The 17,279-nt window shown below is 40.2% G+C and overlaps 1 protein-coding gene across 1 annotated transcript in view; it reads right to left on the bottom strand.

Annotated features, from left to right (window-relative positions):
* The window catches only part of Fggy (FGGY carbohydrate kinase domain containing), a 357,033-nt gene that overhangs the window by 163,126 nt on the left and 176,628 nt on the right, over window positions 1-17,279 (bottom strand). Inside the window, exon 8 of the mRNA XM_051188188.1 lies at window positions 2,090-2,193. Within this exon, the coding sequence (XP_051044145.1) occupies window positions 2,090-2,193 (104 nt within the window). The remainder of the gene's footprint in view (window positions 1-2,089; window positions 2,194-17,279) is intronic.

Here is a 17,279-nt window from a genome sequence, read left to right as displayed (position 1 = left end):
GAGGCAACCTGGATCAGCACAAAATATTCCAGGGACTTCTGCCTCAATTATGCACTGAACTGGTAACATCAGACAGGGAGAAAGTGAACCCTTTGGGTCACACTTAAACTACTTCTTGACAAAACCAGAGTGCTTTTGGTACCTGTGTTCTGTTGCTGAATTTTCCCTGACAGTTGGTGGTTTTATGTGCCAGACCCACAACAAAGGGGTCCTTGAGCTTTCCTGGGAGTTGCTTTCCCCAGTCCTGGGCCTCTCCTAGACCTCACAAAGGTGGTATTGTTGCCTGCTTGCTGTGCTCCTAGCACCTGAGGGAGATCAAAGGTACTCAAGACCACAGTCTCGCCCTCCTGACACAGCATTAAAGCTGATGATTAATCCCTTTAGCCTAAAGGTCTCTTCCCACTAGCAAGTACAAAGCAGGGAGGTGGTGAGGACTGTATTTCCAGTCCAACATAAGACAATAAGCTGGCATTTTATGACTACCATTCACCGTTTCCAAGTGCAGCTGCCCATCAAACTTGTTAAAACCCCAACAGTTGTCTCATGTGAGCTATTTATGTTAATGGTACATTTTTATAAGTACCATCACTATTTTTGAGTGTCTATGATGTACATGTCATATTCAGATAACATGCACGTTATCCAAACACTCTACGGTACAGGCAGCCTTGTCTTCTGTATGACGGCAGAAGAATCTGAGGCTTAGAGAGTGTGAGTGGTTCACTTAGGTCACAGGGCCAAAAAAGATGCAAGCAGATTTACAGCATGTATCTGGTATCCAGCAAGCCCACACTTTCTCCATCCTACACTGGACATGAGACAAGCACACATGATATTGAGCAACACTGAAAATAAAAAAGTAGCTTAGAAACCTAGTAGATTTGGAAATCCTAGATACAGTAGGAAAAGCCAGTATCACCCTGTGAAGAGACTGTAGTACTGAGGTAAGCTATGAAGTCAACTCTTTCTACTGGAACTGCTTCATTGAACAGTCAAAAGACTCTGGGCTGTGTATCACTGAAGATAGTAGTGATCTAAATGAGTTCAGATCATTTCAGTGAGGACAAGCTCACAGCTTAGACCCATGTCAAGGAAAAGGAGAGCTGCCTTGCTGTTCCACACTTCTGGTGGAAGCAGATCTAGCCTCTGTACGTGGGTTCTTCCAGCATAGGGGCTGCTGAAAGGGAGTGGTGAGACTTCTAAAACCAGTTAAGGGCATTATCATGAGCTCAAGCTGAATCTGCTTTTGAGGGCCTAGAGCCACAATATTTTATTATAATTTCATTTCCTCTATGGGGGAGCCTATGCTATCCTTCTGTTCTAAGAGTTTAGCAGCCAAGACAAGAAAGATCCAGTTAGTATTACCCAAAGCATCTACCTGTGAAGAAAAAGCTGTTATTTAGTACCTCTGCTCCCAAGCTGCAATGATTTTACCCTATAACCTATTCCACTCTCTGCTTATCTCCTCCTCCTCCACTCTCCCCTTGATTTTACTCATCTGGGAAAAATCCAAGAGGTCGTCCATCTCAGTTTAAACAGAGCAATGACTTTTAAATAAAAATATGGTAGAAATGGGTACTTATCGAAATGGAATGCTCTCAGACTCATGCATTTTAAAAAAGACATAAATTTTAGGGCAGGCACTGAATTTTACTGCAATCTTGTAGAAAGCCTTTCCACTAATTCATGGAGAAAAATTAACAAAGTGAAAATTGCTTATCAGTGTTCTTTTGAAGTCATGATATGCAGCCCAGTTCTATAGATCATCAGGACACTCCCAAGGAGACGGATTTATAGCAATGGAGGGAGAGCTGAATGGCCAAGGAAAACAGACAACCATTTGCAGGGGAGATGTGCTACCCTGTGAGGAGATGTCTGCAGAGCTTTGTAGTCTTTGAGGCCCAGGTGCACTCATGTTTCACTCTCTCATCTTTTTCAACAAATTGGTCTCTGGAAAAAGCTAAGTCAGGGCGAGGATAGGGAAGGGAGACACAAAAAGATTGGAGTGGATGCAGGAGCCAGTAGTTCAAGACTTTGACCCGGGCTGCCACCACTGTATGTGGTAGCCTTGCCTCTGTGGTATACTTACCCCCATATGACAAGATGATGTTCCACAGATGACAGCTAGGCGTGACGTCAGTGGCTGTCCCTCACAGATGAGGCCATAACCTCTGACGTCTGCTCCAATCACTCCTGTGAGAACGTAGAACCAAACAAAATCTTGAGAGAGAAACAGACAGACGGACGAACAGACAGACAGACAGGCAAAGAAGCTAAAAATATGCAAAATAAGACATCTTAAAAAGGCCACATAACAAAAAGAATCCCATGTGTAATCTCAAAGATTACAAAATAACAAAACCAACCTAACAACAAACAAACAAAAAACTTTACTAGCCAAAGGCAAATTGGGAAGAATATTCTGTTTTTGCTTTATCCTGTTAATGTATGGCATCTAACCTTGTCAGAATAATACCAACTACAATTATTTATATAAAGGCAGCAGCCATGAAACATCTGTGCCTATTAAATACCCTTCTCTACACTGTGTATTACATGGATCACTTGATATTGATATTAACACCATCTAGCAGATATAATTAATGCCACAGATAGACACCAAAGGAAAAGCAGATCTGCAGGGGCTAAGTGTCATGTCCAAGGTCAAAGTACTAGCACCAAGCAAGCACTTTTGGCCTGGATCCTGTTTAACACCTTGTATCCCAGTGTCAAGGAAGGCAAAAGCAAATGAACAGTGTGATGCTTGAATCTTTGACATTCATGTCTCCATTCTTATTTCTATTCCCTTGCAAAGCTCCAAGTGTGAAAGGCGAGTTCCTGTTCTAAGAATGCCATGCAGCAGGGAGCTTCCCAGCAATGGGGGCTGGAGGGTGTTCACATAGTTCCCCTGGATTCCTTGATACTTAGAGAGCAAATGAGGTTGCTAACACGAAGACAGCTCCTTAGAGTTCCTCCACCTTCATTTACTCAAATAGCCATCAAGAACCTTTTAGTTCCCTCCCCTCCCTCCCTCCTTCCCTTCCTCCTTCCTTTCCTTTCTTTCTTTTTGGGTAGCATGCTGTAGGAGCCAGAGACATGTGAGTCTGCATGACTTCATTATGAAGAGGAGGTGACAGGTGAGCAGGGTAGGGAGGACAGTGAGATGCAGAGAGAACAGCTTGAGTTCAACCTATCAACTGGGTACCACCCAGCTCTCCATCTGCAATATGTCTGCTCATTCATTCATACTTCTTTTGTGTGAGTTCTTTCCTCTGCCTGCCAACACTATCCTGCTATCCTTCAACCCTTCTCCCAGATCAGCTCTTGTTTATTCTTCAGCCAGTGTTACATTCTCAGAAAGGATTTTCCTGATTATCTAGGAACTTTGCAGTCTCACTATTCAATGTTCATATGTACCATGACTCTCCCAGCACAAGATACTGGATATTTTAAAACATCAATTTTCTCTAATAAAGACTGCAAGAAGCTAGTATTATCTTACTCGTACGTCTACAGTAGTCACTCACTCAGGGCACAGATTGAGATTAAGAATATTTATAAATTGAGTAACATGAGTGGTATTCTTTAAGAAATAATATGTAAAAAGAGCCAGGTGTTGGTGGCCCATGCCTTTAATCCCAGAACTTGGGAGGCAGAGGCAGGCAAATCTCTGTGAGTTTGAGGCCAGCCTGGTCTATAGAGTGAGTTTTAGGACAGCCTCCAAAGAAATACAGAGAAATCCTGTCTTGAAAACAAAACACACACTCACACACACACACACACACACACACACACACACACACAAAACAAACAAACAAACGAAAAACAAGTAGGGAGTCAAAATGAGAAAAAAGTAAAATTTAGGAATAAATACCTGCTACAAAATAAGACAAATAGTAAAATCAGTTTGTGGATGTCATATTGAGATAAAATTCACAAAACAGTTGTCTACTCAGCAGCTGACTTGTCACTGTGACCAACACCATCATCATGCTTATCACTATTGACATCACCCTCACTTGAACTATCTCTAAAGAATCAACTATATCCTTCCAGTGCTTCAAGCAAACATTAGATGGCTAAGATAATCTAAGTACCAGGCTAATAAGCTCGTTACCTATTCTGTTGCTTAATGTTTGTAAATTATTCATATTTGCAAAAAATTCTTAGTGGTAAATATTCTTTCTTTCCTTTAATAAATATGGAAAGGAAGAAACAGAGTGTTCAGGTTATTAGTCTTTGGGGTCATCCAGATACAAAAACTGGTGCTAAGGTTTGACATTGTTCTCTAGAGCCCTGCAGCCAATGATTTATCATTGTTTTCTCATTTTTATGGTCTCAATTCAATTGTCTTATATAAGGTAAATGATCTTGGAAGTGTGTATGATGGAGCATACTTCATATCCTAGTCAACAATTTGAAAGCTCCAAGTTTTAGTAACTCTTAATTCTGCCACAAATTTGAATTTGTCCCATTTCCAAAATGAGAGAATGGAACCAAATGATGGTTCTTCCTTAGCTGTTCTCAGTACACAGTATACTCAGTGCTTCTTCTAATATGCCTGCTGGAAACAAAGGAGCAAACTGTTCCTTTTAGGACCCTCACCATCTAGTCCTGAGACACAGACATCATTCGCACTTGGATGAACCAGCAAGAAGCTGCCCTTAGCAGCTTTCCCTTGGGGGAAGGATCTTTGTACTGCTGGGTGCCATCTTGAACTCAACAGCAGCGTACAGGCAATGCACTCCCGAGACCACATGATCTGAATGGTGTCATTTTCCTTTCCCTGAGGCCATGCAGAGCTTGAAGGGGCTGCCCTCAGGCAAGACACCCAAGTGCAATCAGAGACTAGTAAGAGAGTGGGGCAGGCTTTTTCCTTTCTGAATAAACACATTTCATAATCTGTAGAGAACCCTATAGGTTGCAAGCATACACCAGGAAATGATTCCTGAGCTGAGATTCTGACAAGCACAGCTCTCAGCAATGTTGGAACCTTTCATATAACGTACAAGAGTCAGTTTATTCTGAGTTCCTCAGAAAGCTTGCTTACAAGGAGAATTAACAGCTGAAGAAATAAGCAAAAAAAAAAAAAAAAAAAAAAAAACCAAAAACCCACACACAGTCACCTTTTCAATTGTGTGTGTCCTCTGAACCTGCACAATGCCTAGCTGATGGCACTTGCTTAGCTGCTTTTTGTTGGTGGTAGTGGTGGTGTTGACTGAGAAACAAATACCAGGAAAATAAGCTTACCAAATCAAGGAACCAGTTCAGGGTCTTCCATTTACTGACTCTCTTTCAAAAGTCAGACATAATTCATATTAAGGGACATGTTTAAAAACCACACTTAAAAGGAAAAGTTAAAACAATGGGCAATTTTCTTCTTTATCTCCATGTGCTGCTATACACCCCCATCCGGCTTCCATACATTCATTAAGCACCTACTATATTTACAGGGGGAAAAAAAAGACTTTGCAAATGTTATGATTTAAGAGTCCATTATCCTGTAATTTATCAAACCGCAACTGCTTTGAAATTTTTATAGGTTTATATGGAAGAAAAACATCCCAAGTTCTAGCATTTGTGTTATAATTATGTCCTACTTTATAGCTATATAACAGTACTTAGAGTTTGCAAGCATCCGCCAACACTGCACCCTTTATTCCAGTTCAGTGTGAAAGAGCTGAATTTCAGAGATGTGAAATAATTCACTGCATGCAGGCCAGACGCAGAGCGGTAGGGCTCATACAAGGATTTCCTGAGTCTCTGAGTCTCAAGCGCTGACATCTGGAAAGAAGACTCTCTTGAGGAAACAATCTGGGACCCTTCATAGAAGAAGATAAAAGAGGAATTCTGGATATGTCTTGGGACTTCATCAGCTCTTGATTGGGCTGCCTAATAAATTCAGTCAAATGTATTGATTGACTAAGCTAGTTTGCAGGTTGGTGTTCTTGGGAAGACCATTCCACATGGACCACCTGTGTGGAAAATCTGGGGCAAGAGCCATAGCAACAGTGTTTTGTCTGCTCAAGACCTAACTCTGGTCTACATTTGGACATACAATTCTGTTCTTTTGATTAATATTTATACCATGTAGAACCAAATGTAATGGGTTGACACAATGAAGACATACTTAAGGATTCATTTATCCTATGACTTTGATTACATTTCATATTACATTCTATTACATATCATTTGTTATGCCTCGGTTTTCACATATATACATATATACACCTTTCTCATAGGATTATTCTCATACATGTTAATGTATTTAAAGTGCTTAGGCTAGTCCTATCTAGTAACACAATCTTTGAACATGACTATATTTTTTGTTGAAACTGTCCAGTTCAGCAATTAGCAGTTGTATGTCGCCGCTAAAAACTGAAGTATGGCTAGCAAAACTGAACAACTAAATTTCTATTTTACTCAATTGTAATTATGTTAAATTTAAATCCCCATTTAATACTAGTGATTTATCAGGTAGTACGGGGTTAGCCCATGCTTCACCCTGTATTCAAGTTTTCTGTTTATTCTATTATTTTGCCATTGTTGTATTTGCTATTATTTAGTTTGATGTATTTCCTCATACTTAGGCTTCAATCCTATTTATATGATTTTGGGTAGTGTTTTGAAATATAGGTACAGAACCTTAGTTTCCATTTTGGGAGACCTTGGTAATAATACAAATTTACAAAAGTGCTGTGGAGACTGACAGGTACAGGCAGCACAATGGTTCCCATCAAGTGAGACCCATGCAATCCAGGAGCTTTGTCCGTGTCTGAACAAACGGAGTTCCCTGTAGTCTTTTTCACAGATCCTGGAGCATGTTCTCTTTAGTGGTTTGAATGAGAAATGTCTCTGCCAATGAGGACTTCCTCATACTGTTCCCTGTGTCTACTTTTTTGCATCACCACTCACTCCACAACAATCTACCTGGGACTATGAATCCATTCCGAAGCCTCCCTTTTAGCATCAGAAACCTTTCTGCATCACATCCCTCTGTATCTGCCAAGCAGGCCAGCCAGGCAGGACATCTTTTGGGTCAATAGCTGACTCTGAGCTTCTATGGTTGTATCTATTCATTTATTTACCTGCAAAGTTGTCTTTCTCTGATAGATAATGAACAAGCTGAGACCCAGAAAACCCTCCCTTTAATGAGCATATAATGATTGTATATGAAATTGTGACTATGTAGGGGCTTACGATCTTTTTTTATTGTTGCTAAATGAATGGATGACTTGTGGGAACAAGTCCTATATATTCTTAAGGCATTTTTTAGATGACAATAGCACATTCATCATGGACAAATGTTCTGAATTTTTATGAAAAAAGATTAAAATAAAAGCCCTGTCACATACAATAGTAAAATTAAGAGAATCTCATACCCCACCTTTTAAAAAAATTGTCAAAATCACTTATAAAATATAAAGCTGGTTTTGATAACTGGAACACTTTGCAAATAGAAATTGTACAGCAATATCGAGGTGATTATTGCCACACTAGTCTACAAATAGAGGCAATGGGAAAAGGTTTCATTTGAGATTTATTTTATTTTTAATTGTGGTGGTGGTGGTGGTGTGTGTGTGTGTGTGTGCATGAGAGGGGGGGTCCACAAGCATGCAGGTATGTGTGGAGGCCAAATTGGGGCAACAGTTTCCCTGGAAGCAGATTTACAGACACATATGAGAAGCCTGAGATGATGCTAATATATGGACACCTGTCTCCTATAAAAGCTACATGTGCTCTTTCCTGCCAAGTCACCTTTCCAGAAAAAGTTTTTGGAAGTAATTTTCCCAAGATCATCACTATTAACAACATGAGAGTTGGATGGCATATCCCAATCTATCTGGCTCCCATCTAGCCCATCCTACACTAATTCATACCTCTTACAAAAGAAAACAAAACAAAACAAAAACAAAAAAACAAAACCAAACAATCCAAAGAAACCTTTTTCCTTACAGTGATAGAGAAGGAACAGCTGAACAAAGTGCCTTTCAGTATTTGCTGTCACTATGGCACTACACTAAGCCTACAATGTTAACCCAAAGGTCAATACATGCTGAGAGGCAGCTAAAAGGGCAACTATAGTCATGGTGTTCTTAAAGCACTGTCTTGACTTTGAAAGAAATGTGCTCTAGAACTCACCCAAGACAAATCCTAACTTTATTTTAAAAAGAAGTTCTGTGTTCAGGTATATATGAGCAATGCAAAATGAATTCAGTAGATTTAATATCCATGTTTATACATGTGTATGTGTACACATATGAACAATAATAATTAAACAAGAGGTCATGAATTTGGGAGTGATAAGGCCATGTAAAGGGTTAGAGGGGAGGAGAAAGGGAGGGATGATATAGAAATAATACAAATGTATAAAGTTCTCAAAATGTAAAGCTGAATTTTAAAAAAGTTTTATGATTTAAGTCAAGGGAAATTTCACACACCCTGATAATGCCATCACCCCTCTCCTACTGTCTCAACTTCTCTGGAGGGGTCTGGAGGATAGTATGGAGATACTGACCCTCCATGGGTACAGTGATTAATAAGGGAATTCTGGGATTAGATGGCATGGTTTCAAGTCTTGCAAATGAGTGAAATCTTATAACCTTCTTATGCCTCAACCTCCTGAACTGTCAGATTGGAAAGATAGTAGTTGGTGGCCTGTGGGCTTCTATGAAGATTACATGAGTGGCATAATGCTTGGGACCATTTCCTCCACATCTTCCTTCCTGCCATCACTACAGCTCTGCACTTTCAGTGCTGGGAACAGGGCTTGGCAATGGCAGTCCACACACTTACTTTGACTTGGAGTACACTGTATAAGGTGTACACTGTGTAAGATGGACCAGAATATCTGCTTCCTGTCCTTCATATACAGTTATGACAAAATAATTCAGAGGGGGAGTAATGGAAGATGAGATAGCAGATAGTGCCACAATTCAGGCTGCTGTTGTAAACATTAACATCAGGAAGAGTAACTCAAAAAGGTGTTCACATGTGCAAAAACCACATTTACACAAAACATCATATGAACTGCAATTTCTGTGGTATTAATCACTTTTATCATCATGACCGATTTTTCCATAATCTGAACTAATATGAATCCAATACAAATGCCTAATGGATGTCGAGGAAACAGAAAACAAAGAACAGACCCTCTGATAATTGGGTCTTTTTCCTCTGTTCCTCTTCTCCACCCAGAGAGATCAAATCTCAAAGGCTAGCTAATGTGTAATAGCTTGGAAATGTGAGACTTAAATGACACTAGCAAAATCCCTAGTTAAGAAAAAGCAAAACTATGATTTCTTCAGAACAATCAGACAACAGGTACCTATCAACCATGCACTGTGAAGTGTCAAGTTGAAATCCAACTTTACTCAAGTTAACCCACAAAAATTACTTATTTATTGTTTTTAAGAATAACAAACAAAAATAAGAGAATTAGTCTAAGTATCACACATATTTACTATGGAATATATCCTTAAATATATGCAAAACTGCAACTCTAAATCACTCAGTTGTCTGTTGGCATCTTACAAATGAACTGACTAATATAATTACTTATTGGCCCCTAACAGTAATGTAGACACCCAGTATCGAGAGCTAGGAAACTAAAGGTAGAAATTGTTTCATTTATTCGACAAGATTCCACTATACTAGTGGTGGAAGACACGCCAGGAAATACTGACAAAATAGGCAAAGAGCTAAGTCTCAGGAAAGGGTGCAGCCTCCACACTTGACCTCTCTGGGACAGCCAGAAGCTCTCCAGAGGCAAATGAGGTAGGAAGGAGTGTGCCAGGCAGCAGGGAAGAGTATGAAGAAAGGGGGGCATTTCAGGTAGATCTTTAGCTAAGAGACATTAAGCCAGGGCACAAATGAGAGGAGAGGTTGCTTCAGGAGTCTGCTGGGTTAGCAGCTGAAGCAGAAGGGCCTGGACTCTGAAGAACTGGCTGGTCAGTCAGCTCTAAACCCAACTCCCAGCTCTACCTTCAGTTTGCTGAGTTAACCTCTACCTTTCATCCCTAGGTTTCTCAGCAACAGGCTAAGAAGACTGTCTTCTACTTCATTAGGTCATTATCCTCCATATTTTTGTTCAGTGTGGTATAGGAAATGCTGTCTCATATGCTGCACCAGTGCCCTGAATATTTTGTGCTGAAGATACTGGAGCACCTCAGAAGGAAAAAACACCCCACTTTCATCTCCCCTGAAGCAGGGGAAAAAGCCTTGGGTTTTCTGACCCAAACCTTGAGTTGAGGTAGGTCATTAGGTGTCCGCATGACAAGTACCCTCCAGAGAAAAGTCACATCCTTCTCTCTCTGAGGAGGCAGGCTCACAGAGAAGCCTCTCAACAGAAGTCTCACAGAGCTGCCCCAGTTCGGTACTGCTGGACCACACTTCCTGCACTCTCAGACTCCACACTTTGCTTTGTAAAACCTAGCCCAAAGTGCTCAGTGAACGGTTTCTCTGGGTCTTCACGGCCTTAGCTCTCACAACACATCTGTTATCTGTCTTATGCTCCAGGGTCCTCTGACACAAGCCCCAGGTAAGTGAAGGAAAAACATTCTTCTTCCTTCCACACCATTATGTCCAGAGCCTCAGTCCTGGGCAAGCTCAAATAGTAAGTCTGTCACTATGTGTGAGACATACAGTTATGGACCTGTGGCACAGGGCTATTAATTCTCCTGGGGGAAAGCAGACATTGGCTTTCTTTAGCAAAATTTCTCTTGCCAGTGAACAGATGGTTTCATTTATAAGATTATCTTCTTGCAGGTGGAAAGAGGGACCAGTAGGGCTGACAAAGCAACTCAAGGCACATTGTTAGGACCCCAAGTGGCAATGGGAAAGTATAGAAAGAGTCCTTAGGACACAGGAACTAAGGGGAGAGGGCTGATATATCAAAGGAAAAGACCATAATTAGTCAGCTAGCTCCCCTCTCTCTGGATTTCAGCTCCCTTGCAAACTTCTAGAGGTTTTGTGGGTTAGTTGAACATTGACAGGCCAAAGCTTGGAATTCAGTCTGAATGCCAATACTAGGTCAAGTTTCTACAAGGCCAGGCATCCCCTGGAGAGTGTCAAGGGCTCCAGTACACCTAGACTGATTAATTGCGCCTGGCCCCAAGCTTCAGACAGTAAAAGGACTGAAAGAAAAAAACAGATCCTGAGGCTGGGTTTTGATTCTACCCCTGTTTCCCCATCCCAGAAGACTGGGGATGGGAGTGTAAGGTGACCCTCACCCAAAGGAGTCAGGCTTCAGGGCTGGGAATGAAGTGACATGTGGGCCAGCTGGCTGGACTGGGATAAAGGGCCAGGGTTGTTGCTCAGTGAAGGACATGTGGCTGAAAGTGCTTCAAAAGGCTTAGGTAAATAAACAGTACAGAAAGGGGGGGCGGGAGGGAGAATTAGAGTCTCCAAAGGAAAGTGCTGGCATGTCTCAAAAACTGAAGTGAAAAGATAAGACTCCAAGATGCGGCCATGCCCAAAGGCTCTACCCCTGTTCCTGCCTCTGATGCCTACCTTCTCTCCCTGGCTCCATGGGCAATGGGGATCAGTCAAGGTCACTGGGTTTGAGAGACTTCTAGATACTACCATTGAATGTTGTTTTAGACATGAGTAATTTCCCTGAACCTGGTCTCTCTGTAAAATGGAGGGGAAGATTTAAAAGTGCAAAATAAAAAAGAAAGAAAGGCTTCTTGTGACCGAAGGGCGCTGGTCTGTGTTGGGCCCTTGGCCCCAATGACTCTTCCCTTATCTGTCCATAAGCTTCAGCTCCATTCCCTGAGCCCCGCTGCAAGGAAACAATGCTTCTAGGAGTGTGACTGTCTTCTAGGAGTTTCTGCCACCTGGCAGCCCCATATTCCCATCTCTCTGCAGAGGTAGATTGAGCCTGCCTTCAGGAGACTTTCAAACTAGCCTCTTGTAGGAGCAGCTAACTTCTACCCATGATGGGTGGTCCTTGCACAGTACTTCTGAGGCCCTCTCCCCTCATACCAGAGGATAAGAAAGGTACCATCCACTCACCCCAGATGCTGGACAGGAAAAGAGCCTGCTTCACTGCTACAGCCCTTACCATCACCACCACCACCATCTTCACCTCCACCACATTATCACCAACACCATCATCACCCCCATCACAGCCAGGTCTTGTGTACTATTTACCCATTCCTGCTACAGATCCACACACTTTGTGTAAGTTAAGTTACTCAATCTTCATCTCAGGGATGAAAACATTAGACACCGTAGGTAAAGGTAATCAGCAGTGACAGCAGAGAGAGTATGTGATGGCATGGAATCTGAGTTCTGCAAGGGCTCCATAAGCCACCCTTCTTTGTAACCCTTAGTGATGCTGTCGGAAAGGTGTCTATTTTGTGCATGGCTTCTGGACCCAAATTTCTCTTCAGTACATGGCTGCATACCCATCTTCTTTCTCAACCATCTTTGTCTGGTTCTCCTACCAAACTCAGCATTTCTATCAGAAATCAGTGTCATTTCCTACTCCTACCCTGTAAAACTGATGAGCACGAGTTACAAACAAAGGGAGATATTATGTTCAGAATCCCCTTTTATAAGTGAGGGAAATTTTAAATGATTTAAAAAGATAACACTCAATCATCTTACAGACCCCCCCACAACCTGCCACCATACACACATAAGGCAAACCTAGAGTGTGGCCAGCTCTTTCTAACTTTGTATCTTAAATTAATTTTTTTAACCTGTTGCATTGGCTAGAAGTATTAACGTGATATACAATAGACACAATGGAAGTGGTAACATTTTTAAAATGGAATATGCCTTATGATTTTTTCTGTGTAGATATCCTTAATCAGAATAAAGAAGTTCTATTTTTAATTTGTCAAGATTTTCTTATGTCATGAATATATGTTGTTTTATCAAAAGTATCATTTAGACAACTATTAATGCATCATGGAATTTTTCTTTTATCTTTTAAATAAGGATTTATATTAGTTGATTTTTCAAGGGTGCAATAATTCTAAACAAGTTGGGAAAACCTTTCGCTGTTATCTCTTCAAATATAGCTCCTTCTTTATCTCTATCCTCTCAACCTGGGAGTTCAACTATATGACTGTTACAGTGTTTTACTTATCTCCATATCTCATACTTCTTTGTGTATTTCACATATTTTCCATCCTTTTGTGCATTATGTTGCAGTGTGGACAACCTTTATTTCTGATCTATGTTTTATTTCACTTATTGTTCTTATATGCTGCATTGTGTATTGTTTTCTTTATTTTACCTATTTAATTCTCTTAGGATTTTAAAATTTTAATTAAAAAAATAGTTATATCATTTCCCCCTTCCTTTTCTTCCCTCCAGCCTCTTTCATGGCATCTCCCTATGTCTTCCCACTCACACCTCTTAAATTTATAGCCTCTTTATTATTATAATATATGTATATACGTACACATGTAATATATGTATATATAAACTATGGGATCTGTTTAATATGTTGTTTGATATATATATATATATATAAAATTATATTTATACACACACACATTCTTTTCAAGGCTGACCACTTGGTATTGGATAACTAATCAGGGGGCTCATTCCTAGCAAGATTATTTCTTTCTCTCCCAGAAGTCATTGGGTGCCCCTAGTTCTTTCACTATTTGTATTTTCAGTTACAAAATATCCATTTCTTCACATAGCTATCAGCTCTCTGCTGTACCCTTCACATTCTTCTTATTTCTAGAACTTGTTAAATACAGATATTTCAATTTCTCCTTTACCATGCCTACTACTGCCAATATCTTGTCTAAGTCTTAATTTTGAAATCCTCATATGTTGTATTATTATGTAATTTTCATTGAATGCAAAAAATACATATGAAAAATTTTTATATATGTTGAGTCTCTGTCTTATTGTCCTCAAGAAAGGACAGTATTTTTGCTTATTGTATTTATCCAAAGTGGGGGGCAGATTAACTGAACTTAATCAGGGGTCAAGTTCATTCAGAGTTGGACTTCAGCCTTTGAAATTTGTTGCTGGCTAGTCTATCTTTACTACTGGGTCCCACCTAAAAGCCTAGAGAGTTTTGAGTATTTTTTCTTGCTCTTGATACATTCATTCAAATTTTTATAGTTCAGTTGCAGCCTGTCAAGATGGGTGTTTACTTTCTCAAAAGTAAACTGCAGATTTCTGACTGCCAGTTGATGAATGTAGAAATCTAGAAATACCAAACTCAACTCTGGGCTCTTTTCTGATTGTGGTTCCTCAAATCCCTTTACCAAGTAGACCTAAGCCTTTTAACAGGGTGCATTACACACACACACACACACACACACACACACACACACACACACACACGCATAGTTGATGTACATGCATGCAGCATTAGCTCTATGTGTGCAAATATTGAATTTCCAGCATCTTTTTGATTCAATGGTACTGGACACTAGTCTAAACTTGTTAGAACAAAAATGCTCAATAAATTCTTCAATGGACGAATAAAAAATACTTCATATTTAGGATCACCGCTATCCCAATAATAGTATTTTAAGAACAGGAAGAGTTTAGCATCATATATATATATATATATATATATATATATATATATATATGAAAGAAAATCATGACTCTTGATCTTCATCTTCTGACAGTATGAAAAGCTAGACTTAGCTAGACTTAATGAAGTGTCCTGTGCAGTTAGTTACGTTACTGGTAATGGTAGGCTTGAGATTTAAACCATAGCCTGTGCTTATTTCTGCCACAGGCAGTAATGCTTTTGCTCCTGCTGCAGAGAATATCTGTAGCCCTTCTGACCCTGATGATGGTCACAACTGCCCATTAGCCCTTTTTAAAACTCTGAACTCTTTCTACTTACCTATCCACCTGATACCGTCTTGGTCCCAGCCTTCAATAGTCTCCAATCGGTGATTACTGCTAAATCTATTGACCTCCTTGCCTTCCAGGTATCTGTTTAAAAAACTATTATCTCAAGAAGAAAAATTTCAAACACTTTAAAATTACATGTAAACACTTCAAAAAAAGTTCCTCACCTGTAACCCCACACTTTCACATTATCAGTCGCACTTTACAGCAGGGCTGTTGTGAAGTACTCACTCAATTTGCCTCTGTGCTTCTGGGTAGCAGGGCAGGCTGTCCCACCCCTGCTTTTCCACTAGCCTTCCTCCCCACTGAACCACCTGATCCTATTATTCTCTCTTACTCCCTTCAGGTGCAAACACCACACCATTTTTTTCCATAGGAAGTGGTGTGCCACTGCTCAGATCAGACAGGATAAACTGAGGTCCCTATAATGCCTCCTGCATACTTTAATTCGACAATCCCCATGGCAAGGAGTAACTCCTCTGTTTCACTTTTAATTTCCTTGTGGTGAAGGCAGTGTGCTCGTGTATACTCACATCTTTGGTGTCCAGCACAGTGCTCTGTGTTTACAGTTGCCTTACTGGAAAGCAACAACATGTTTTACCTAAATTGCTAAGCCCAAGAATGGTCCTTGGATACTCCTACAGTGTGTAGACCCTGTTTCAGCTCCTGAAAGTCACCAATGTTTCTAATTTAACTCCAGGAATCAGAGCTCTGCTTTAAGGGGACTTACTCTCTGGGTATCTCTACAAAAGACAAGAGATGGGAATGAAAGATGGGCTTGTCACTCCGGCAAGTTTGGGACTGCCATGATTATTATCTTCTGTAAAGCATGACAGAAAATAAATAAAAATAGAGATAATTTTATATAGTTAGTTTAGGGATAGCCAAATAGAAGGAGAAAGAAGAATAAAAAGAACATCCAAAATGTTAAAGAATTTTTGTTCAGTCCATGAATCTCTGCTAGGTAGGTGCCAAAACCAAATTCCCTAACTTCCTTTCAAGACCCATTGCACCAGCTTGCTTTAAACAAACCCTTTATACACACACAGGTTAGGCTTTCAGATATACAGAGATATATTTCAAATGGATGGGTATTATTTAAAACCTTCCAAAGACCTACAGGATATGGCATTTAAAATGGCTTATTGGGGTTTTTCATGACAATGAGACACAAATGCTCCTGGCTAAGGAAGCAAGAGACCCAGGCATCACCAGTAAGCCAAGACCACATGGAGATGCACAGATTAATAGAAATGAGCTAATAATTAAGAGAGAGCTAGCTAATAAGAAGCAAGAGCCATCAACCAAACAATTTATAGTTAATATAAGCCTGTGTGTGTTGATTTGGGACTACATGGCAACGGGACCAGGAGGGACAGAAACTTCTGTCTATAATGATGGCTCATATGAGAGGGTTCTCATTAGAATGGTGGCCTACAGCAAGAGCTGGAGTAAGTATAAATTATATATATGGCTCCCTCGGCACATCTCTGCTACACTGAGATTTATTAATGAATGTTAGCATCTTGGTATTTTTTTAGAACTTAGTCCACATGTTTCAGGTTTTTTGTTTTGTTTTGTTTTTTGATTATTATGTTTGCACCTTAAATGGTCCAATATTTATCATGCTGTTCAGCAAACTAATTCATGCGTGTATATATTCATTCATTTACTGAAGTCATTACTGGTTTAAAACAGAATATAAACAGATACCATTGTCCAGAAGCTCACAGTGCAAGTGGAGGAGACAGCAGGAATGTCATTGTGTATTTAGGTGTTTAAATATTATTGTCTATGTGTTATACTTAGGGGTGAGGATATACACAAATGGAAAGAATTATTGGGCCATATGCATTAGTCTGAGCAACAATATTACGTCACAACATAGCAGACAGTATATATGAACTCCTTTGAAGAGTCATATTATTTGGGGGATATTTGATATATTTCACAGAATCCAATTGTGTGGGTTTTTCTTTACAAGTTTCAGCTGTGAGAGCCCTGTTTATAGAAGGTGTGGGAAGTTTTCACTCATATTAACAATACTGGCAGGAGATAGCCCTGCAGGGCTTCACAGTGGGGAGTCACAGGCTGACACACTTTTAATTCCCTAAGCTAAATTCAGCACAGGAACCTGCAACAATATAGATCAACAGCATAACACATCCTCTTAAGACAAAAGAGAAGAGGCTTCGATTTTACAAAATCCTCAGGACTTCAGGCTTTTGAATATATTTTAAAAACCAAACACAGACAAGTTGGTTAACATGGGCTTCTTTGAAGCGGTATACTTTCAGTGCGGCAGTGAAACATACCAGAGCCACCAGGTTGCTGTTACTGAGAGAGGATGGAGATGGCAGCAAGTGCAGCACACAGAAGAACCCTGCCTGCTCCACTTCTGAAACACAGACCTCATGTTGCCTGGTATAACT

Source organism: Phodopus roborovskii, unplaced genomic scaffold (genome assembly GCF_943737965.1).
Source record: "Phodopus roborovskii unplaced genomic scaffold, PHOROB, whole genome shotgun sequence".
Lineage (NCBI taxonomy): Eukaryota > Metazoa > Chordata > Mammalia > Rodentia > Cricetidae > Phodopus > Phodopus roborovskii.
Note: the sequence above shows the minus strand (reverse complement) of the source record. Positions and strands in the feature narration are given on the sequence as shown.